The sequence below is a fragment of the Pongo abelii genome, chromosome 17 (assembly GCF_028885655.2).
Source record: "Pongo abelii isolate AG06213 chromosome 17, NHGRI_mPonAbe1-v2.0_pri, whole genome shotgun sequence".
NCBI classification, from domain to species: domain Eukaryota; kingdom Metazoa; phylum Chordata; class Mammalia; order Primates; family Hominidae; genus Pongo; species Pongo abelii.
This window is the reverse complement of record NC_072002.2, coordinates 50,332,650-50,356,468: the sequence shown is the minus strand read 5'-3', so window position 1 is coordinate 50,356,468 and position 23,819 is coordinate 50,332,650. Positions and strand designations below refer to the sequence as shown.

At 37.6% G+C, this 23,819-nt stretch overlaps 1 protein-coding gene across 5 annotated transcripts in view; it reads left to right on the top strand.

The window, feature by feature from the left end:
* The window catches only part of RPRD1A (regulation of nuclear pre-mRNA domain containing 1A), a 77,817-nt gene that overhangs the window by 33,102 nt on the left and 20,896 nt on the right, over positions 1 to 23,819 (top strand). For 3 of the 5 annotated variants that reach the window (NM_001132558.1, XM_054537499.2, XM_054537500.2), the window contains 5 exon segments: positions 669 to 798; positions 3,406 to 3,512; positions 3,598 to 3,695; positions 7,168 to 7,294; positions 7,403 to 7,578. In NM_001132558.1, the coding sequence (NP_001126030.1) occupies positions 669 to 798; positions 3,406 to 3,512; positions 3,598 to 3,695; positions 7,168 to 7,294; positions 7,403 to 7,578 (638 nt within the window). 5 annotated transcript variants of the gene reach the window in all.

Sequence of the window (23,819 nt, the reverse complement as noted above, 5' to 3'; positions counted from 1 at the left end):
TGTACTGTGGCCCACAACTGTTGAAATCTTGTCTATTTCCTTAGAGAAATGACTACACCCACAGAGCATAGTGAGTAGGGGAATATTTTTGTCACAATGAATTCAGTTTAAAATTTATGGCCATGTAATCTAAAGACAGAAGCATCTAAACTTTTCCCATTTACTCTCCCTAGCAGTTAATCTGTTAGCTTGGCAAATATTTATTGCATAAACAAAAAATAGTAATTGATTGAAGGGACATCTCTTTCAACCTGTTTTACATTTCGTGCTCTTCTGTTGTTTCATAATAACTTAATAATGATTTTGAATTAACATGTCTATTTAAACAATCCTAAATTCAATGTAGGATTTAGGTTGCCATCTTAATAACATGACCAATCACCATCTTATTTTAAATGACTATATTTCATATATTTTGTAATGGTTTTACTAAAATTTAATACAGGATAGAGTCACCGAGATGCATTTTTACATAGACATTAGTTGTTCTGGTGATTTTAGCAGCAGTGACTGGTTAGTTTGGTAGTGAAATGAGAGACTAGGGTTGAAATGATACATAAAGGTTAGTAGGGTTATTTTAGTTCTCAAAATGCTTAATTCAGGTATTGAGAAAGTTTGTCCAAGTAAAGATGTTTTAAGTAGATTTTTAACTTTTTCTTATTTTTCAGCCAAACCAAACAGGAAGCTTACTTTTCTCTACCTAGCCAATGATGTCATACAGAACAGCAAGAGGAAGGGTCCAGAGTTTACAAAAGATTTTGCACCAGTTATAGTGGAGGCTTTTAAGCATGTTTCAAGGTACGATCATTGTTTTGGGTGTTACGTAATCTGTTTTAAATGTACCATATGTCCTTTTGCTAAAATTTGCCTTAAGCTATTAAAATAAAAAGTAGGGAATATAGTTTTTTGATTCTTTTATTTGAAAAGACTTCCCTCTAAATGGCATTTATAAATGTATTAAATGCCTTCTGTGAAGGAAAAATATTTTTTGAACTGTTGCTAAGGTGGGCCTTCGGAGTACTTGGGTTACAGCTTTCCTTTAAGAGACCAGAACCAACTGCTATATTGGAATGAATTTCATTAAAAATGAATGAAGGTATTGACGTAAAAATTTGTGTGTTTATAAAGCTATCAATCTTGTAACGAATATTTCCATGTACACTTAGTACTGTTTCTATTCTTTTTTTTTTTTTTTTTCTTGAGACAGAGTCTCACTCTTACCCAGGCTGGAGTACAGTGGTGCGATCTCGGCTCACTGCAACCTCTGGTGCTTGGGTTCAAGCGATTCTCCTACCTCAGCCTCCCAAGTAGCTGGAATTACAGGTGCCTGCCACCGTGCCTGGCTAATTTTTGTGTTTTTAGTAGAGACAAGGTTTCACCATCTTGGCCAGGCTGGTCTTGAACTCCTGACCTTGTGATCCACGTGCCTCGGCCTCCCAAAGTGCTGGGATTACAAACGTGAGCCACCACATCTGGCCTGTTTCTTTTCTTTACTTGTCCTCTGGGTAATTTTGTACATCGCATGTATTTGGTTATTCTCCACACTGTAATGACTTATAGTTTTATGCTCCAGTCCAGATTTTTTTTTGTTCCAAACCTGTGTGCCCAATTGCCTTTTGACATTTTTACTTGTATGCATCTCAAACATTTCAGACTCACTGTGTCTGATACAGAACTCATTATGTCCTTGTTTCCCACCATACTTGTCCCTCCTGTAGGTTTTATACTCTGTGAATGGCAACTCGATCTATCCAGATGCCTATGCAAGAAATTGTGTTATCTTTAAACTCTTCTTTCTCCTTCAGTCCTCATATCTCATATAGTACACATTGACTCGGTTCTTTGGATTTCTTTCCCTTTTAGTTACCATAATGTATTTTCGGTATAATTTCAATGCCCTTTAGTATTGTTTAATTTCTTTAGAAAACTAGACAGAGTTGAGAGCTGGTCATAATACTTCCTTGCCTTTGAGTGGTTCCCATTTGTTTTAGAGTTGAAGTCTAAAGTCCTGAACAAGACTTAAGATGTTCCTTCGTGGCACTGCCTATCTCCCCAGACTCCTGTCTCACATTTATTCCACACAGTCTATAGTCTACAGTTTAAGCTAAATTAACCTTTTTTAGTTCTTTCAGCCTTAAGTCTTCTATATATGTTGCCCCTCCCTAGAATTCAGTAAAATATTTATTGGCTGCCTACTATATGCAAAACCCTGAGTAGTAGTGACCAAGACAAAGTTTTGTTCTACTGGAGCCTACATTTCATTGGATGACAAAATTAATAAGTAGATAGACAAGTGAATGCATAATGTCAGATGACAAATGCTAGCAAGAAATACAAAGCAGGGAAGGAACTAGATGGTATGAGGGTGCTCAGTTACGTGATGAGATAAAGAACAACTATTTGGGGAAGGTGGCATTTGAACAAAGACTAAAGGAAGGGATGAAATGAGTCATTTGACTAGGCAGAAAGGATTCTAGGTAGAGAGAATATGTGGCCGAAAAAATGAGATAGCTTATATGCTGGACATGTTTGAGGACCTTAGCAAGGAGATTTGTATGGTATTAGGTATTAGGGAGTGTGTACTGAGGGATTGCCAGAAAGCAGAGCATGTGGGCCTTGTGGCCCAGAGTAAGGATTTTGGTTTTATTCTTGATGTGATTGGTAGCTCTTGGAGGATCAAGAGCTGTATAATCTGATTTACATTATTAGGATGCTTTGTACAGAATAGAGTAAAAGAGTAGAGGCTGGGAGAGCGTGAGAAGACTTTACAAAATTCCAAGCAAGAGATAATAGTGTTTCAGTCTACAGTGATAGCAATGAAGGAGGTAGGAAACAGTTGGGAGTATTCTGTTTTTCATTTCCCCATATGTCTAGTCTTAAGATCTCAAATTAAATATCATTTCCTTAAATACTCTTCTGGATATCTCTTAAACTGGGCCAGGTCTGTCTTAAGCACTTTGTTCTCTTTTGTGATACTTATAAATAACAGCTGCCATAAGCTGCATTTGCATCTCCATGTCAAAGATAGTAACTGGATCAATAAGTATTTGTTGAATAAATTAAAAAAATAACCTATTAGAAATCTTCCTTAGCCCCATGTCCAGCCCCCATTAGGATAGGAAATCCCTAGTAGCCAGTACTAAAACTTTTACAGTTTAAACTTTTTTTGGTTGTGTAATATGTTTATAGAATGTTTAGTAGAAGCAAGCAGTGTGTCTAGATCACTTCACTTTTGAGCTGCTGGCCACATAGTGATGCTAAGTAGACATTTGGACAGTTTTTTCCAGGGAATGAATGTCTGATTATATTTAAAGTTACTGTTACCTTTTCAATAGCACTGTGCATTTTTACTGTTAACATTTTTCTTTTTTTTCTTTTTTATTTTTATGTTTTTTTTTTTTTTAGTGAAACTGATGAAAGTTGTAAGAAGCACCTTGGAAGAGTGTTATCTATTTGGGAAGAAAGGTCTGTTTATGAAAATGATGTATTAGAACAACTTAAACAAGCTCTGTGTAAGTCTAGAATCCTGATCTCTTACCTCGATCTCTTCATTAAAATGTATTCTTTCATTAAAACTTAAATGTTCTTTCATTTCAGATGGTGATAAGAAGCCTAGGAAGCGAACTTACGAACAGATAAAGGTGGATGAAAATGAAAACTGTTCCTCTCTGGGATCTCCAAGTGAACCACCACAGGTAGAAATTTTACCCTGTTAAAAGAGTTACAAACTTTTACTTCATGTTGCCATCAAGCTTTATTAATTTCGTTTCACTTCTGTAAATTGATTTCTGTTATACTGTTGGGTACAAGAAAGAAACCACATGAATATCTCTTCCTCATTAACAAATTGCTTATGTTAAATTTAGTATGTTGTATATTGTATATTTTGCATAGAAATCATATTTTGTATAGAAAGAGGATTTTTAATTGCCAAATATGGTTAGATGTGAGATTTTAGCTATTTCAACTTTTAAAAATAAAACAAAACATGCCTATTTTGTTATATGATTTTTTTTTGAGACGGAGTTTCACTCTGGCCCCAGGGCTGGAGTTCAGTGGCACTGTCTTGGCTCACTGCAACCTCTGCCTCCTGGGTTCAAGCGATTCTCCTGCCTCAGCCTTCCAAATAGCTGAGATTACAGGCACAGGCCACCAAGCCCAGCTAATTTTTGTGTTTTTAATAGAGATGGGGTTTCACTATGTTGGCCAGGCTGGTCTTGAACTCCTGGCCTCAAGTGATCCTCCCGCCTTGGCCTCCCAAAATGCTGGGATTATAGGCATGAGCCACTGTGCCTGGCCCATGTATGATTTAAATACACTAAAATTTTCATTCTTGGACATAAACACTGCCCCTTTAAGTATTTTTGTTTTTAAATGTAAAAGGTAGTGTTAGAGTGGCCGGGCGCAGTGGCTCACGCCTGTAATCCCAGCACTTGGGAGGCCAAGGTGGTCGGATCACGAGGTCAGGAGATCGAGACCATCCTGGCTAATACGGTGAAACCCCGTCTCTACTAAAAAATACAAAAAAATTAGCTGGGCGTGGTGGCGGGCGCCTGTAGTCCCAGCTACTCGGGAGGCGAGGCAGGAGAATGGCGTGAACCCGGGAGGCAGAGCTTGCAGTGAGCCGAGATCGCACCACTGCACTCCAGCCTGGGCGACAGAGCGAGACTCCGTCTCAAAAAAAAAAAAAAGTAGTGTTAGAGTGATATATATGTGTTCATACATTTCTATGTAACTATATAGAACTATGTAGTTTTGTGGAAAAATAAGTTAGAATTATTATCTTAACACTCTGTGTCCTCCTACATGTTGGTATGGTATGGTATTCCTTAACCATCAGATTAATTCCAGAAAGACTTTTTTTTTTAAATTAAGTGGGCATTGAGTCTTTAAGCTTCCTCCTTCTATGTTTCAAACATGTAGGGGGGACAGATAACGTGTAAAATGAGAAAATGAAGACATAACCATACTCTTAAGGCGAATGTATTTTCATGGGCTAGAAATTGTGCACCTAACTTCATAGGTGAGACAAAACCTGGCTCCTGCTGAGCCCTGGTGCAGAAGCAGACATGGGGTTGCCAGAAATTAGTATCCTCTAAGGTCACAGGAACTCACAGTGCTCCGTGGGAGTTAGAGGACTGGACCCAAATTCACTGAATAAAATCAGAGGCTGGGAGAAGCTCTTTCCCCCATGAAGGTGAAAGAAAAATACAATCAATTACTACCTGTAACTGTGGATTTATATTAGTCTCAGTACTGGAGAAGCAGAAGGAATCAGACCAAGGCCACGACCTGAGTCAACCTACCTGTTTGTTCAATGATAGGAATGCTGAAGCCCACTGGCCACTGTGGACAAGAGCTTGAATAGAAAAGTGATAAGAACGTAACATTTGGAACAACCAAACACTAAGATTTATGTCTCTTCCTATTTGGTAATAACTCATGACAGAAAATCATTTTTGGCTAAGAGCCTGATGATTCCATGAACAGTGTTTTACCTGAGTTCTAGATAAAGGATCTGGTCTCCTTCCGCTCTCCCTGATGAAAGGGTAACCACAGTTGCATATCTTAGGAGTATTTTTAAGTAATCATCTGCCTCTTCTCTAGTACTTGTGTAAAATGCTGTTGCTCTTTGTTTTATAATGACCGTTTTTTAGATTAGTTGTGCTGCTTAATTATCAATGGTTCAGCTTTGTGGTCTTCATTTTTGTGTGTGTGTTATTCTTTATAAGAATGGCTAAAATCTCTTTGTAGGTTCCCATTAAACTCATTTAATTCTCCTCTGGTAGGAAGTACTAGGCTTAGTGTTGTTTCAGACAATTTTACTTTCTTATCTGATGCTTGATCAGGCATTGGGAACTTAGAATGTACTCATGTAGGACTGTGAAGGTGTGATGAGATCAGGTTGTAATTAAAGCATCAATGCATTGCCAAGACAATAAAGCCAGATTTCTTCTTAGAACTCCAGACAATTAGAATTTTCTAAGAATGATTTTAAAAATAATATATTAGTTGTGGCAACATGAGAAACAAGCTTTCTGGTAATTGTTGTTACTCTTAAGCACACCTTAATTGTAGAGGGATATATCTTACAACGAAATTATTTTTTAAAATACTGAAATTTTAAACACTTCTAATGAGTGAGCACACGTAGGAGAGTATATTTCTTACTAGTTTCATTCATTCCTACCACATTTGATCATTTGTCATGTGCTACTCTTTTTTTCAAGGGAATAGTTTAAAAATCTTAATATATACACAGAATTACTAATATCCTGTATTTTTTAAAGCATATGTGTAATTTCCTAGTGTTTCTGAATCTAGTATTAGAAATTAAGAAAGAAAGATGAAAAAGATGGGCTGGAGAATGGAAACTAGTAAAAATAAAATTTAATTGTTTTTCTTTGGAATAACTTTATAGACATGAGTTGTGAAATCACCAGCAAAGAGTTGCTCTTCCCTCCTAATTATAGCTTATATGAAAACAATGGAAGTAAAATATTTTAATGATAAAATAATTTCAGTACTGGTTAAGCAATATATATTAGTCATCAGATTATGGAATTTTGAAATATTTTAATGACCTTATTAACAAGCCATAGGATACTTGAAGATATCATATTTGAACATATTCTAGAACTACATTTCTCTTGGGCTTCAATTACAGCATTTAGAAATGAAATCTGGGAGACTCTTCTGTGTTGTAGTAGATTATTTGTAACCCTCTTTCCATAATATCCAATTTAATACTAAAAAAAATCTTCTAGTGTACAATGATAATGTAATGAATGTATCATACATAAAACTTGTATTCTCTAGGTTGATGTTATAGCCTACCTTCTCTTTCACCACTGATGTATTTGCCATATAAATCAGTTACTTACTTCATTTTAGTACTCAGATAATTATTATTACACTCTGTCTCCACCACTGGAGTAAGCTGTCTTCAAGGTCTAGGGCCTTGTCCTGTTTATATTTTCAACACCTAACATTGTATAGCCTCCTTTTTTCTTAATATATGAAAGAAATTGATTGTCTTCACAAGCAGTTTATATTAGAAGCTTTGTACTAGTAAATAGCCCATAGGGATGAAAGAATATGAAATTAAAGTCTTTTGCACTTGTTTAAGCTCAATTTATTTTGGTTCTGAAGTTGTGTACTTTTTAGACTCTAGATCTCGTTAGAGCATTACAAGATCTAGAAAATGCAGCCTCAGGTGATGCAGCAGTTCATCAGAGGATAGCTTCTTTACCTGTTGAAGTCCAAGAAGTATCTCTGTTAGATAAAATAACAGGTAAGAAAAGAAAATGTGATCCAGAACTTTTTTGGGAGTTGGGATGAGAGAACAGCATATGTCATTGTTTTTGTTGTATAATATTTTATTATCCCGTGCTTTTCTTAGATAAAGAATCTGGAGAAAGGCTTTCCAAAATGGTAGAGGATGCGTGTATGTTGCTGGCAGATTACAATGGCAGATTGGCGGCAGAAATAGATGATAGAAAGCAACTCACTCGAATGTTAGCAGATTTTCTTCGTTGTCAAAAGGAAGCCCTTGCAGAGAAAGAGCATAAATTGGAAGTGCGTAACCTTTTTCTTCTTTAGTGCTTATTTATTTAATTCTCTTTTTGTTAGGAATTTTTAAATATTTTAATCTATGTGCACATTTTGCATTTTTTAACATAGACCTTTTTAAACAGTAGCCCAGGTAAGCTTCTCCTTGTATTAATGGTTTTTCTTCTACTTGAACCAAATTAACCTTGCAAGTAAACTTAGAAATTTGGAATTAGCAAAATTGATTGCATTTAAAAATTATTCTTGTGAAATTCCATGCAACTATAATTTATCTTACCAGTTTAACCCTAATCTATCACAGAAATAATAGGAAAATAGCAGGTGGCAGTAACTTGTAGTAGGATTTATTTAGTTTCTGTTTTGAGAAGATGTAGTCTTTTAGGTATACCATTAAGTCTTTAAATTACTCCCTTAATTCCACCCGCCAATTCTAATGCTTACATGTTCCCAGCACCACTCCCGGCTCACATCCTTAGGTAGAAATTCATTGCTCCTGTAAGTTAAGTAATAATTAATACCACTAATGAGAAATCTGGGAGTGCAGGAGGTGATTTAAAAAAATGCTCATATTTCCTTTGATTAGAGTAGCAATTGTTAGGGATACATGAGCCAGATTTGGTTTTATGTAAAAAAATCTTTCAGTTGATGAGTTCTTGTTTAAATTGTATTGCTGTGGCAATTTCTTATTGTAATAATATGTAGGAGAATTTCTAATTTGAATCCCTTTATTTACAGAAAGCTCACTGTAAATTTGTAGGAATGTCATGGTAGTATCCCATTAAGTTATTTTTATTAGTGTTTAGTTATTGATTCAGCAGTCTCTAATTGGGCCAAAAATGGTGCTTAGATTAGATTGCCATTGCTACCCATGGGAGCTGCTACTTAATTATTCCCACCTCAAATTCCCAGCTCTTAAGTTAGCACTACCCCTTTTCAATTTACTCCTTCTCTGCTCGTATAAATACCCTCAGATGATGATTGTTGGCGGGCACTATGCTCTACCTTTGAAGAGGTTGCCCACTTCTACATGGAAAGGAAAAGATGGTTTTTTTTTTTTTTTTTAGATGAATTTGATAATTAACTTGCCAGTATTTCACCTTGTGATGAAACCTCAATCTTAAACATAGTGTTACTTGTTTTATTGTCCACAGAATTAAGGGTAAGTAATGTCATACAATTTTTGTCTTTAGTCTTTTAGTATGGTTTCTTTAACTTCTATTGAGCTTCTGTTGCAGATATTGGACATGGGCGTATCTTCTAACGATGTCGTCACCATTAGTATATTCTTCCTGCTAAAAATAAATATCAAACCCTGAAGCCTGTATTGTCTCATGTTTTTGAAAATTGAAGAGAAGACTGTAACTTTATTCTACTTTATACTTTCTCACTTATGATTATGGTCATTTGTCACTGTTTACAAAAATAGAATTTATATTTGAAGTATAACTGTAGAAAATAGATCAGATGCTACTCCCCACAAACCCCTCTTTCCCCGGTGCCTTCCAGCCACATTTCATAGTTGATAGTCATAGATTATGAGGCTGATGATAATAATAATGTTAACATTCATGTGTCAGGTACTATTCTAGGCACTTCACATAAGCAACTCATTTAAACTTACACAGCAGGATGTATTATTCACATTTGATAGATACAGAACTGAGGCACAGGGAGATTAAGTAACTTGCCTAAGGTCACAAAGAGCTAGTGAGTTGTTAGGAACCCAGAGAATCTGCCTCCAGAGCCAGTGCACTTCATCAAAAAGACACATTGCTTCCTGTTTTTACTTAAATCTAAGATTACAGCAAATGCTAAAGCCCTATTTTTCCAACTTTTTCTGCTCCCTCTCTTAGAGGTAATCACTGTCTTGAAATAAAGCCTTCTAGGAACTTTTTTTGTTGTTCTGCATAACTGGATTTTATATTATAAAGAGGAAATCACCTTAATTATGTTCAGCTGTTTTTTAACAAGTAAAGAAATACTCTTTACAAGTACAGAAGTAAACTTGGAAGTTATTCCACAGAACTCTTTGTAAATTATCACTTAGAGCTATGTTATTCCTTTGTAGAAGATGTGGAAATGATTTGAGATATTTAGACTTTTTTGTACCAAGTAGGTGGCATCACTTTGAAGTTGAGACTGAGAGGTGAAGATTTATATTTTCTGAATCAGCTGTGATACTATCAAATAATTTTCATCTATTGTGTATCTTTGAACATTAACAGTGATTGACCAGATACTGATGTGTCATTTGTTACTGCTTTTTTGAAAATGGAACATAAATTTAAAGATAAGTTCAGGAATTGGCCATTTCATATTTCTTAAGGAAGCCATTATTAAAGCATGTGTAATGAATGAAAACATGAAGTGGTTTAAAATTTGTGTTTTAAGACATCATTAATCATTATTTTTGAAACTTCTGACTATAGTTGGTTACTAAGCAGAAGCAGATAACTGTTGGGCCGGGTGTGTGGTTCACACCTGTAATCTCAGTACTTTGGGAAGCTGAGCTGGGTGAATCACTTGTGGTCAGGAGTTCAAGACCAGCCTGGCCGACATGGTGAAACTCCATCTCTACTAAAAAAAAAAAAAAAAAAAATTAACCAGGTGTGGTGGTGGGTGCCTGTAGTCTCAGCTACTTGGGAGGCTGAGGCAGGAGGATCACTTGAACCTGGGAGGTGGAGGTTGCAGTGAGCTGAGATCATACCACTGCCCTCCAGACTGGGTGACAGAGCAAGACTCTGTCACGTGCGTGCACACACACACACACACCCCCCCCCCCCCCCGATAACTGTTAAAATAGACTATTAATAACTTTAGTTTACATTTATAATATTTATCTTAGGGATTGCTGTAGGAATCATTTTACCATTGTGAAGTTGAAAATATTGTATAAACTTTTTCAGTTAGCTTATTATCTTGGAAGGCATACATGAATAGGAGAATTAAAATGACATTTTGATTTTGACATTGTTTCCTAGTGCATACAAAAGTTATGTTTACACTTTACTGTTGTCTAAGTATTACGATTACACTTTACTGTTGTCTAAGCATTAGGATTACGTATAAAAAATGTACGTATCTTAGTTAAAAATACTTCATTGCTAAAAATACGAATTATCTGAGCCTTCTGTTAGTCATACTCTTTGCTGGTGGAGGGTCTTGCCTTGATACTGATGGTTGTTGGCTGATTAGGGTGGTGATTGCTGAAGGATGTGGCTGTGGCAATTTATTAACACAGTGATAAAGTTTGCTGCATCAGTTGACTTCTTTCTTGAAAGATTTCTCTGTAGGATGCAGTACATTTGATAGCATTTTGCCTATAGCAGAACTGCTTTCAAAATTAGAAGCAATTTTCTCAAGCCCTGCTACTGCTTTATCAAGTAAATCCTTTGTTGTCATTTCACCTCCACTGGGAGTAGATTCCATCTCAGGAAACCACTTTATTTGCCCATCCATAAGAAGCAACTCCTCATCAACAAGTTTTATGAGATTGGAGCAATTCAGTCACATCTTCAGGCTCCACTTCTGTTTCTCGTTCTCTTGCTATTTGCAGCAGATCTGCAGTTATTTCCACCACTGAAGTCTTGAACCCCAGAAAGTCAGCCATGAGCATTGGAATAAACTTCTTCCAAACTCCTGTTAATGTTGATATTTTATCTCCTCCCATGAATCATGAATGTTTTTAATGCCATCTAGAATTGTGAATCATTTTCTGAAAGTTTTCAGTTTACTTTGCCGATATTCATCACAGGAATCACTATGGCAGCTATATAGCCTTATGAAATGTATTTCTTAAATAGTGAGACTTGAATGTCGAAATTGCTCTTTTATCTATAAGTGGCAGAACACGTGTTAGCAGGCATGAACACTAGTCATATTGTACATCTTCATCAGAGCTCTTGGGTGACGAGGTATGTTGTCAATAGTAATTTTTTATTACTGTTATTTTGGAGACAGTCTCTTGTTCTGTCACCCAGGCTGGAGTAGTCATGCAATCACAGCTCACTGTAACCTCGAACTCATGAGTACAAGTTATCTTCCTGCTTCAGCCTCTGAAGTAGCTAGGACTGCAGGTGTGTGCCACCATGCCTGGCTAATTTTTAAATGTTTTGTAAAGAAGAGTTCTCACTATGTTGCCCAGGCTAGTCTTGAACTCTTGGGTCAAGCTGTCCTCCCACCTTGGCCTCCCAAAGTGCTGTGACTACAGGTGGGAATCACTACATCTGGCCAATAGTAATATTTTGCAGGTCTCAACAGTTGGCTTAAAATACTCAGTAAACTATGCTGTAAATAGATGTATTGTCATCCATACTTGTTTCATTTATAGAGCACAGGCAGAGTAAATTTAGCATAATTCTTAAGGACTCTAGAATTTTCAGAATGGTAAATGAACATTGGCCTCTACTTAAAGTCATCAGCTACTTTAGCTCCTAATGAGGGCCAGCTTGTTTGTTGAAGCTTTGAAGGCAGGCATTTTTCTAGCTATGAAAGTCCCAGATGGCATCTTGTTCCAGTACCAGGCTCTTTTTTCTACATGGAAAATCTGTTGTTTAGTGTAGCCACCGTCATCAACGACCTTAGGTAGAGCCTCTGGGTAACTTGCTGCAGTTTTTAGATCAGCCCTTGCTGCTTCACTTTGCACTTTGAAGTTATAGAGACAGCTTCTTTCCATAAACCCCATAAACCAACCTCTGCTACTTTCAAACTTTGCTTCTGTAGCTTCTTTACCTCCCTCAGGCTTCATAGAATTGAAGAGCGTTCGGGCCTTGCTGTGGATTAATTAGGCTTTAGTTTAAGGGAATGTGGCTGGTTTGATCTTCTATCCAGACTACTGAAACTTTCTGCATATGACCAGTAAGGCTGTTTAGCTTTATTTGTGTGTACACTAGAGTAGCCCCCAACCTTTTTTTGAGATATTGTGTCACTCTTGTCCAGGCTTGAGTGCAGTGGCTTGATCAGGGCTCACTGCAACTTCAACCTTCTGGGCTCTAGCAATCCTTCCACTTCAGCTTCCTGAGTAGCTGGAAGTAGAGGCATGTGACACCATGCCTGGCTAATTTTTAAATTTTTTTGTAGAGACAGGGTCTCACTATGTTGCCTAGGCTTGTCTTGACCTTCTGGACTCAAACAGTCCTCCTGCCTCAGCCTCCCAAAGTGCTAAGATTACAGGCATGAGCCAGCACACCTGGCCTGGAGTGGCGATTTTAGTTTCCTTCGAGAACTTTGCCTTTGCATTCACAACTTGGCTAATTGGTGCAAGTGGCCTAACTTCTGGCCTGTCTTGGCTTTTGACATGCCTTCCTCACTAAGCTTCATCACTTCTAGCTTTTGATTTAAAGTGAGAGGCCCATGATTCTTTCTTTCACTTGAACACTTAGAGGCCGTGGTAGGATTCTTAATTGGCCCAATTCCAATGTTGTGTCTCAGCAAATAGGGAGGGAGAGACAGGGACAGCTAGTCAGTGGAGCAGTGAGAACACACTATGTGTGGAGTAAGTGTGCTGTCTTAAATCACTGATCACAGATTACCATAATGCATAAGAATAGTGAAGAAGTTTGAAATAGCACAAGAAATACCAAAATTTGACAGACACTTAAGTGAGCACATGCTGTTGGGAAAATGGTACCTCTAGACTTGTTTGGTGCCGGGTTGCCACAAACTCAGCTTATAAGAAAACACAATATCTTGAAAGTGTATTAAAATGAAGCATGATAAAACGAGGTATGCCTGTATTTGATTTAAATTTAGAATTTGGTAAGATGCAGCTCTGTGAATGTTTCAAAGAAGCATGTGACTAGTTTCTTGATTTATATTTTTGAGGTCTAAATATTGTCCTAAAATATTTTATATTTAACTGAGTTTTTTCAGGAGTCATGTGATCTTTTAGTTGTTGATAATACAAGTAATTATTTCCATCAAAGGGAAAAAGTTGCTTAAGTAAAAGACTTAGCCCTGTTTAAGGGCTCTGTATTTTCTGTCCTTTCCTTTTCATGTAATACATTATATGCATCTTACATGTCATTGTTTTCCTTTTAATATATGGATGTATCATAATTTATTTAACTGCTCTGTTCTCTGTTACTTTTTTTTTTTTTAATAGGATCTCACTTTGTCATCCACACTGGAGTACAGTGGCAAGATCATAGCTCACTATAACCTCACACGCCTCCTGCCTCAGCCTCCCAAGTAGCTAGGACTACAAGTGTACCTCACCATGCCTTGCCAATTTTTTATTTTTTTTGCAGAGATGAGGTTTTGCTGTGTTGCTCAGACTGTTTATTTTTATTGCTTTTATATTAACAGAATTTCAGAGAACATCTCTTTAGTTAACTTTTCACTCATATTAATCCGTTAATAATTCTGATAATTTCTAAAGATGAAATTGCTGATTCATGTTAAAGACGTGATCCTGTTACCAGTCTTATTGCCTTCTTTGATGATTTCTGAATATTATCTATAAGTCTTCTGTCCAAGGCCATTCATTTTCTCCAGAGGAAAACACCCCAGATTTGCTGGTTAGATAACATAGAACATCTGTTTTTAGAACAGTGCTTTTACCTCTTAGCACTGTGATTTGGGTCCCTAGATGCGCACACTCTTTTGCTGAGTTTCTTATCTTCCATCTTTTAGTTCTATGGGATAAGGGTTTTACCAGATTCGTGTAAAGATTTTTAGTTGATCCTTCTTGTCAGCCTTAAGACTTATCATTACATATTAGGGAGTCTCATACTTCAAAGTCCGGAACCTGTCCAGAATTCCTCAGGATGAATTGCATTACTTTTGGTCATTATTTCCTGTTGCAGCTGTCCTCATCTTCCAACAGGTTCGTTCTTCCTTTCTTTTGCTTTCCTTCCCCTTCCCCTTCCCTTCTTTCAGATGGAGTCTCACTCTCTCACCCAGGCTGGACTGCAGTGGCGTGATCTCAGCTCACTGCAACCTCTGCCTCCTGGGTTCAAGCAGTTCTCCTGCCTCAGCCTCCTGAGTAGCTGGGATTACAGGTGCGTGCCATCACGGCTGTCTAATTTTTGTGTTTTTAGTAGAGGCAGGGTTTTGTCATGTTGGCCAGGCTTGTCTCAAACTCCTGACCTTAGGTGACCCGCCCACCTCAGTCTCCCAGAGTGCTGAGATTACAGGCATGAGCCACCACACCTGGCCTTCCAACAGATTCTTGATATCTGTATGCTGTGGTCCACTTTCCTCTGTACTTGTGGATTTCTGCCTGTGTAAACTGCTTTATTATTTTAGTGGCTTATTGGGAGGGAGCAGATAAACATGAGTTTGCTCTATCATATAAATGGAAGACTTTTTATGTCTTCATTTAGTAGAACTGTAACATACGTGTTTAATAACTGCTGCCAAACCACCCGTCTAAGTTGTTGTCATGTACTACCTGGCTTAAAAGATGATCTTCCTGCTCCCTCTCATATCTCCCTACATCATTGCAACTACACGGATCTTTTAAGAAATCAGATCCCATCACACTCCTCTTTAGAAACTCATCAATGGGCCAGGCGTGGTGGCTCACGCCTGTAATCCCAGCACTTTAGGAGGCCGAGGCGGGCGGATCACGAGGTCAGGAGATTGAGACCATCCCAGCTAACACGGTGAAAACCCGTCTCTACTAAAAATACAAAAAATTATCCAGGCGTGGTGGTGGGCTCCTGTAGTCCCAGCTACTTGGGAGACTGAGGCAGGAGAATGGCATGAACCCGGGAGGCGGAGCTTGCAGTGAGCCAGGATCACGCCACTGCACTCCAGCCTGGGCGACAGAGCGAGACTGTGTCTCAAAAAAAAAAAAAAAAAAAAAAAAATCAATGGTCCCCATTACACTTTTGGATCTTCTTTTGAACTTATGTCAGACACCATTATCTTTGCTTGCATTTTGTTTTTCAGGCATATCAAGCATGTTCTAAAATCAGAGTTACTTGCTTTGCTGATTGTTAACAGAGAGGGACTGGAATGCTCTTGCCTCCTGCTCTTTCCTTAGCTGGTTCCTTTTCCATTCAGGTTTATATTCCTATGTGAAGTCTTCAGACAGTCCTACATCCTTTTCTTTTGGTCCCATCTACCCATTCCTCTGGCCCCCTCTTCCCAACTGTATTACATTGTCATTTTGGTTTTTGTTTTTCTTCCATATTATTTATTTCTATTAATACTTTATATACTTAGTTTTCATGTGCACCTGCCACTAGGATGTGAGTTTCATGAGATAAAGAACCTTGTTTTGTTTTTCATATTTATTACCATGCCCTCAATGCTTAGAGTAGTTTCTGTCCCCGGTAGGCACTCAGGTGTTTGTGTTAAGTAAATGAATGCCATTAAAATGTAACTTGGGGCTGGGCGCGGTGGCTCAACGCCTGTAATCCCAGCACTTTGGGAGGCCAAGGCGGGTGGATCACGAGGTCAGGAGATCGAGACCATCCTGGCTAACACGGTGAAACCCCGTCTCTACTAAAAATACAAAAAATTAGCTGGGCGTGGTTGGCGGGCGCCTGTAGTCCCAGCCACTCGGGAGTGTGAGGCAGGAGAATGGCGTGAACCCGGGAGGCAGAGCTTGCAGTGAGCCGAGATCGCGCCACTGCACTCCAGCCTGGGCGACAGAGCGAGACTCCTTAAAAAAAAAAAAAAAAAAAGGTAACTTAGAAGAGGTATATATTTTAAATTGGTAACTTATTTGTAACTAAATCAGAAAAGAATGATACTTTAATAAATAAAAATGATTGAAAGACACTTGAGGATTTTGAATAAAATTATATCCAATATAATTGGTTAAATCATTTTAGCAGAGTCCAGTACTTAAAAAGTCTTAAGTGGGCTGTGTGATCAAGGCATGCAGTTTGTAGAGCTGCAGTTGAGCATTTTGAACAAAGGAGTAAATTATCATTTTGAAACTGTAAAATTATTTTACCAGCTTGCATTTTTTTTTCCCTTCTGTAGGAGAATAACACTGACAATATGTGAGAATAACGTGAATAAGAAATGAACAGTAGTAATCCTTAGCATTGTATAAGTACTGAATTTGTAAAGAGTAATAGTGCCATCTAGTGGAAGAGCTGGAGCTACAGATGAAACCAGGGTCCTTAGGCCAGTGTTCATTCTTTTAAGTTAAAGTATGTAACAGAGAGGAATTTACACTCTATTGTCCTTTGTGCCTGTTCACTCATTCATGGAATGGAAATGTAATACTAATACTAATGCTAATTACTGTCAAGAGAGGCGTTCATAGAACTCTGATGATTAAAACAGTGATGCCTATAGGCAGTTACGCTTTCTTGAGACAAAGGAAGTCCTTAATAAACTGGTAACAAAGATTACATTTTGTTGTTACTGTATCAGTTCTTACAAGTGAGATGAGATTGAAAAGTAGTTTGGAGCCACAATGTGGAGGGAACTTGAATGTCAGGCCCAGTAGAGGTTGATAACAGGCCAAAGGGAAGAAAGGAGTGGTGGTGTTGGCAGTGTCTGAAAATGGTTATAGTTGTTGAGTGGATTAGATTGGAGAGAGATTAGCAGTAGGGAGACCAGATGCAACTTAATTCGAAAAATGTATGTGCTGAGCAGTAAAAGCCTGAACTACAGTGGGTGGTAGCAGTGAAGTGTGTGTGTGTGTGTGTGTGTTTGAGACAAGGTCTCACTCTGTTACCCAGGTTGGAGCTCAGTGGCACAATCATGACTGACTGCACCCTCGACCTCCCAGGGCTCAGGTGATCAGCCGCCCGAGTAGCTGGGACTACAGGCGAGTGCCACGACTCCCAACTAATTTTTGTGCTTTTTGTAGAGACAGTGTTTCACCACGTTGCCCAGGCTGGTCTCGAACTGCTGGGCTCAAGTAGGTGATCCACCTGCCCTCGCCTCCCAGAGTGCTGGGATCACAGGCGTGAGCCACTGCACCTGGCAGTTTTTTTTTTTTAATTGCAAAAGTAGTACATGCTTATCATAGTTGAAAAACCATTGATAAGCACATGCAGATACCATCTAAAATTTTTACCACCCATTAAATACCTTTTGGCAAGATTTAGAAGGATAGAATCAGACTGTACATGTCATTTTATATAGTGTCTTTTTGCACATTTACTATAAAAAATTTCATGTGATTATAAATCTCATTTAATAGCTAAATTACATTGTTCTATGGAAGTAGTATTTGTTTAGCCAGCTAACTATTTAGCGTTTATATTTCTTCTAGTTCCTTGCTATTGAAGAACAGTGCTTTAAATCACCTTTTGGCATTTATGTTACTTCCAGTTTGATACTGAAAACATTGCTCTGAATCACCCTTCAACTAAGTTTTGGCTTATCTGTGATGGTCTTCTCATAAATTCCTAGAAGTGAAAGGAAAAAAAAAGCAATAAGGAGATACGGTTTCCATGCTTGAGTTAGCGACAGTTTAAGAAAACAGGCCGGGCACGGTGGCTCATGCCTGTAATCCCAGCACTATGGGAAGCTGAGGCGGGCGGATCATCTGAGGTCAGGAGTTCAAGACCAGCCTGACCAACATGGAGAAACCCCGTCTCTACTAAAAATACAAAAATTAGCTGGGCGTAGTGGCAGGCAACTGTAATCCCAGCTGCTCGGGAGGCTGAGACAGGAGAATCGCTTGAACCCGGTAGGTGGAGGTTGCGGTGAGCCAAGATTGCACCATTGCACTCCAACCTGGGCAACGAGAGTGAAACTGCCTCAGAAAAAAGAAAAGATATTCTTTGTAATGACATGGGGTTGTGCAAATGGGAACTCTTAACATATTGTTGATGTAAATTCATTTGGTCCACTCTGTGGAGGACAGTTTGGTAATAAGTATCAGAAGCATTTATTTTACATAGTTTTTTTCTCTTTGCCTTTTATCAGATTACTTAAATGTATGTAGTATTTGAAAGTAACTAGTAGACCAAATTCTGGGTGCAGGATGGTATAGTTTTATTTTACTGTTTTAAAAAACTTCAGGTAAAATACACATAAAATTTGCCATATTAAACATTTTTAAATGTATATAGGTCACTAGTGTTAACTATATTCACATGATTTTGCACCTTATTTCTAGAACTCTTCATATTGCAGAACTGAAACTCTGTACCTACCCGTTGAACAACAGTTTCTTATTTCCCCCTTCACCCAGCCACCAATTTTTCTTTCAGTCTCTGAATTTGACTACTCTGGATACCTTATATACGGGAAAGCATACAGTATTCTCTTTTTTTGACTGGCTTATTTCTTTAGCATAATGCCCTCTAGGTTCATCCAATTTGTAGTACATGTCAGAATTTCCTTCCTTTTTAAGGCTGAATAATAATCCATTGAATGTATACACTGCATGTTTTCATTTGTCCATGGCTGTATACTTGGGTTGCTTCTACCTCTTGGCTATTGTGAATAATGCTGCTATGGAATGTTGGTGTACAAATAATATCTTTGAGACTGGGCATGGTGGCTCACGCCTGTAATCCCAGTACTTAGTGGGTGAATTATTTTATGTCGGGAGTTTGAGACCAGCCTGGCCAACATGGTGAAACCCTGCTTCTACTAAAAATACAAAAATTAGCCAGGCGTGGTGGCTGGCACCTGTAGTCCCAGCTATTTGAGAGGCTGAGGCAGGAGAATCACTTGAACCCAGGAGGTTGAGGTTGCAGTGAGCCGAGATCACGCCACTGCACTCTAGCTTGGGCGACAGAGTGGGACTCTGTCTCAAAAAAAAAAAAAAAAAAAAAGTATGTGTTTGTGTGTGTGTGTGTGTGTATGTGTATATATATGTATATGTATATGTGTGTATAGATATATGTGTATATATGTGTGTGTATAGATATATGTGTGTGTGTGTGTATATATATATATATATGTCTTTGAGACCCTACTTTCAACTTGTTGGGGCATTTACTGAGAAGTTGAATTGCTAGATTATACATTAATTCTACTTTCAAATTTTCTTGAGAACTGACATACTGGTTTCCGTAGTGCTACAACATTTTGCATTCCCATCAACAGTGCACGAGGGTTCCATTTTCTCCACATCCTCACCAACATTTGGTGTTTTTTGTTTTTGTTGATAGTAGCTATCCTAATGTATATTAGGTAGTATCTCATTGTGGTTTTGATGTGCGTTTCCCTAATAATTAATGATGTTGAACACCTTTTTCATATGCTTATGGCCATTTGTTTAGCTTTGGAGAAATTTCTATTCAAGTCCTTTGCCTATTTTATTTTATTTTATTTTATTTTATTTATTTATTTTCTTGAGACGGAGTCTTGCTTTGTTGCCCAGGCTGGAGTGCCGTGGCGCGATCTCGGCTCACTGCAAGCTCTGCCTCACAGGTTTACGCCATTCTCCTGCCTCAGCCTCCTGAGTAGCTGGGACTACATACAGGTGCCCGCCACCACGCCCGGCTAATTTTTTTTTGTATTTTTAGTAGAGACAGGGTTTCACCATGTGTTAGCCAGGATGGTCTCGATCTCCTGACCTCGTGATCCGCCCGCCTTGGCCTTCCAAAGTGCTGGGATTACAGGCGTGAGCCACGGCATCCAGCCTTGCCTATTTTAAAATCAGGTTGTTTTCTGTTGTAAGTAATGCTATCATTTTAGGTTGATATTTGTTATAGTCGGGAACTAGAAAGAATTTGGAGACCATCTAACTGACTTTGTACTGGAAATGATTCTGGAATATTTCCTGAAAGATGAGATAGTTTAGCCAGCTTCTGCTTGGAAGTTTCTGGTGTAAAGGGAACATACTGTTTTGAGAGTAGTCTGTTCTATCTTCTGGACAATTGCTAGAAATTTATATGCTTTTTTATTGGTTTATTTTTAATATTTATGACACATGCTGGCAGTAATAGAAATTTATAAGCTTTTTAAAGAAATTAGCAAAAAATATTTGTCCAAATACGTATATTCTTTTATATATGTATGTGTATGTAGGTGTGTGTATATTTATATACTCACACTGTGGAGAAAATGTGGAGTACCAAAAATCACAGGAAGATAATAAAAACCACAAATACTGAAAATGCGTGACTTGAAACAACTATTCCATTATCTGAGTTTCTCTCAGACTCCTTCCTTATGGTTTTTTATGGACCTGTTTTGGTTATAGGAATTCTAGATAGATCATTTTGTTGGTGTTTAAGAAATTTTATTTTTGAAACGTTTTACTGTTTCATTATCATTATTCATGCATTATTTCTCACTTAAAATTTTACTTGATTCATGTGTCAGAAATGTAAAAAACTTTCTTTATTACTTGTAAAGATATTCCAGAAAAAAGAAAAGAGAAATTACATTTTAATGTTTTAAAATAAAGGATAAATATAAAGACGCCATGAAGAGCAGCAAAAATGGCGCAGGTCTTTGCATGTCTGAGAGTGGCTCTCCTTCCTCTTCATCCGTGGACAACAGCTTCACTGAATATCTTTTTGTCTTTTGGCCTAGATATTGTATTTTTTTTCTTTTATCCTAAACTGACTAGCACATATCTCGGATATTGGTCTTTCATTAATTTTGCTTGATATTTGATGTGCCCTTATATTGGGAAGACCCAAGTTGTCTTTTATTTTTGCTTCTCAGTTGATAGTTTTTTTCTTAAATTTTGTTATAGGTATATTGAATGTTCTGAATCTTCACGCTGCTCATCTTTTGTTTTGCCTCACTTTTCTCATTTTCCTTCAGTATTTCCTATGGTTTTGTTGTTGCTATTTTTTGTTATACTAATTCTTCCTTACTGCATGAGAACTCTGCTTGTCTAATGTTGGGAACATAGATTTTTTTGTCAGATTTTTGTGGTCTCTGTTGAAGAAAGGGATTTATCATTGTGTTTACTTGGCTAGTTCAGATTGTACAACTCAGGTCAAGTCAAGAAGGAATCAGGAGCTGTAGATGTTAGTGCCAGAATCTGCTGAGTCAGCCCAGATCTGACTGGGACCTTGCCTCTATTTTTGCCAGCACACCAGCCCCGCCATCCAATTATTCTGGTATTGTACTCCCTGAATCCTCCCTGTACCTCTGGAAACCACAGCAGTCACAGCTGTCCTTGTTCAAATGATTTGGAGTAATGACTGAAATATTCTCACCTCCAGAGCTTGGCAAAGTCTTGTAGGAATGTTCGGACCTATATAATGTAAATGCAAAATACTGTTTAATTAGCCTACTAATAAACATTAATGAATTTTTACATTTTTAATTATTCTTTTGAATAGAGACTGTTTAAACAAACTTCAGTAAATGCAGTAGTCCCCTGCTTATCTGCAGGGCATGTGTTCCAAGACCCATAGTGAATGCCTGAAACTTCTGATGGTACTGAACCTTATACACTGTATATATTCATGTGTCACTTAATGATGGGATACTTTCTGAGAAATGCATAGTTAGGCATTTTTTCATTGTGTGAACATTGTAGCATGCACTTACACAAACCTAGATGGTGTACCTACTACCCACTGAGGCTTTATGGTATAGCCTATTGCTTCTAGGCTACAAACCTATATAGCATGTTACTGTTGTGAATACTGTAGGCAGCTGTAATACACTGGTAAGTATTTGTGTATCTAATAATGCCGTCTGGTATACCTCTTGAAGGACCTGAGGCCATTTTACAGTTAACTTTTTTTTAATAGAGTATATTCTAACAATAAAAAGTGTAGCAAATACATAAACCAGTAATAAAGTCATTTATTTTCATTATCAAATATATATATACTGTACATAATTGTACTGTACTTTTATACAACTGGTAGCATGGCTGTCACCACAAACACACGAGTAATGCATTGTGCTATGATGTTAGGATTCCTACACTAGGCGATAGGAATGGTCACTAGGTGATAGGAATTTTTCAGCTCCATTATAGTCTTACAGGACCACTGTTGTATATGCAGTCCATTGTTGGGCAAAATATAATGCAGTGTATGACTGTACTCTTGTTTTTATACAGTCACATTCTATGGGGGTGGTAACGTATACAACATGCTGGATTAAGGGATGGTTTTGTCCTGGGTGGAATGGACAAAAAGATGTAATTATGTAAGATGTAATTATGCTACTCAGAAAAGCATGCAATTTAAAACTTAGGAACTGTTTATTTCTAGAACTTTTCATGTAGTAGTTTTGGACCAAGATTGATCTTAGGTAACTGAAATCATGGAAGGTGAAATTGTAGACAAGAGTGGACTCTTGTAAAATCTTTACTGTGGCATAAATAGTTTATGACATTTATTTTTGCTGCATGTAAGCTATTATTTTACTTACAGGCTCTGAGCTTTTTTGTTTGTGGAAGGTGCACATTTTTGGCATTGGCATTTTTTGCTTGTGTTAATTTTGGGACTATCTCAAACCTCTTTTTTGACATCTGCCATTGTTAATCTTGGAGGTTTTCATCAGGTTCTTATGTAATTAGTTTTTAAAATATATGTATCTTTTTTATCTTGCTGAACCAATGTTTTAGCTTGTCGAGTTTTTAAAAAACTTGACTTTTGTCATTTATTATTTTGGCTCTGTTGGCTTTGTTTCTTCTCATTTCTTAAGGATATATTTTAATTATAGAAAAAAATAAAATATTTTTACATGTCGAAGATATAAGGCCAGAAAAGAGGACAATGGTTACTAAGTTTTTCTGGTTGACCTTGGTCTTAAATTAGTTAACATTTGGAGGGGCAGATTAGCTTTGTAGTGAAGAGTGGGGACTCTGGAGCAGTATTGCCTAAGTTTCAGTTCTGCTTCACCATTTACTAGCTCAGTGACATTCGACAACACATTTGGCCTCTGTTTCCTTGTCTGTAAAATAGGGATAATAATTGTACCAATTTTATATGGTTATTATGGGATTTAAGTGAGTTGGGTGCTTAAAACTGCCACATGTACAGTAAATACCTCAGAGGTTTTAGCCCCCAACAAAAAAAACTTGGAGATTTTCTAGCTAGCATATCTCTAGCATTTAACCAGTGAAGTTATGTAGTTTTATGGGGATACTCTTGAGTTTTCAGATGTCTGTAGTATTTTTATGTCTATAGCACAGTGGTCCTCCCAAAGAGGAAGTGTTTGTTTTGCTAGTTAAGTCTTAGTATCTCAGTGATTGCAACTGGGTTCCCAAGTTTTAAACAATATGTTCCATCAGTTTTTTGAGATTCTGGCTTATCTGAGTCAAGCCTACTTGTCTGCTGTTTATGAAGTCTATCTCCTTTCGACTGGAGGTAATAAAGTATTTGCTGTTTACCCTTTTGGCAGTTCTTCATGATTTCTTGGAAGTAGTTGTTTCAGAAATCAAGTTG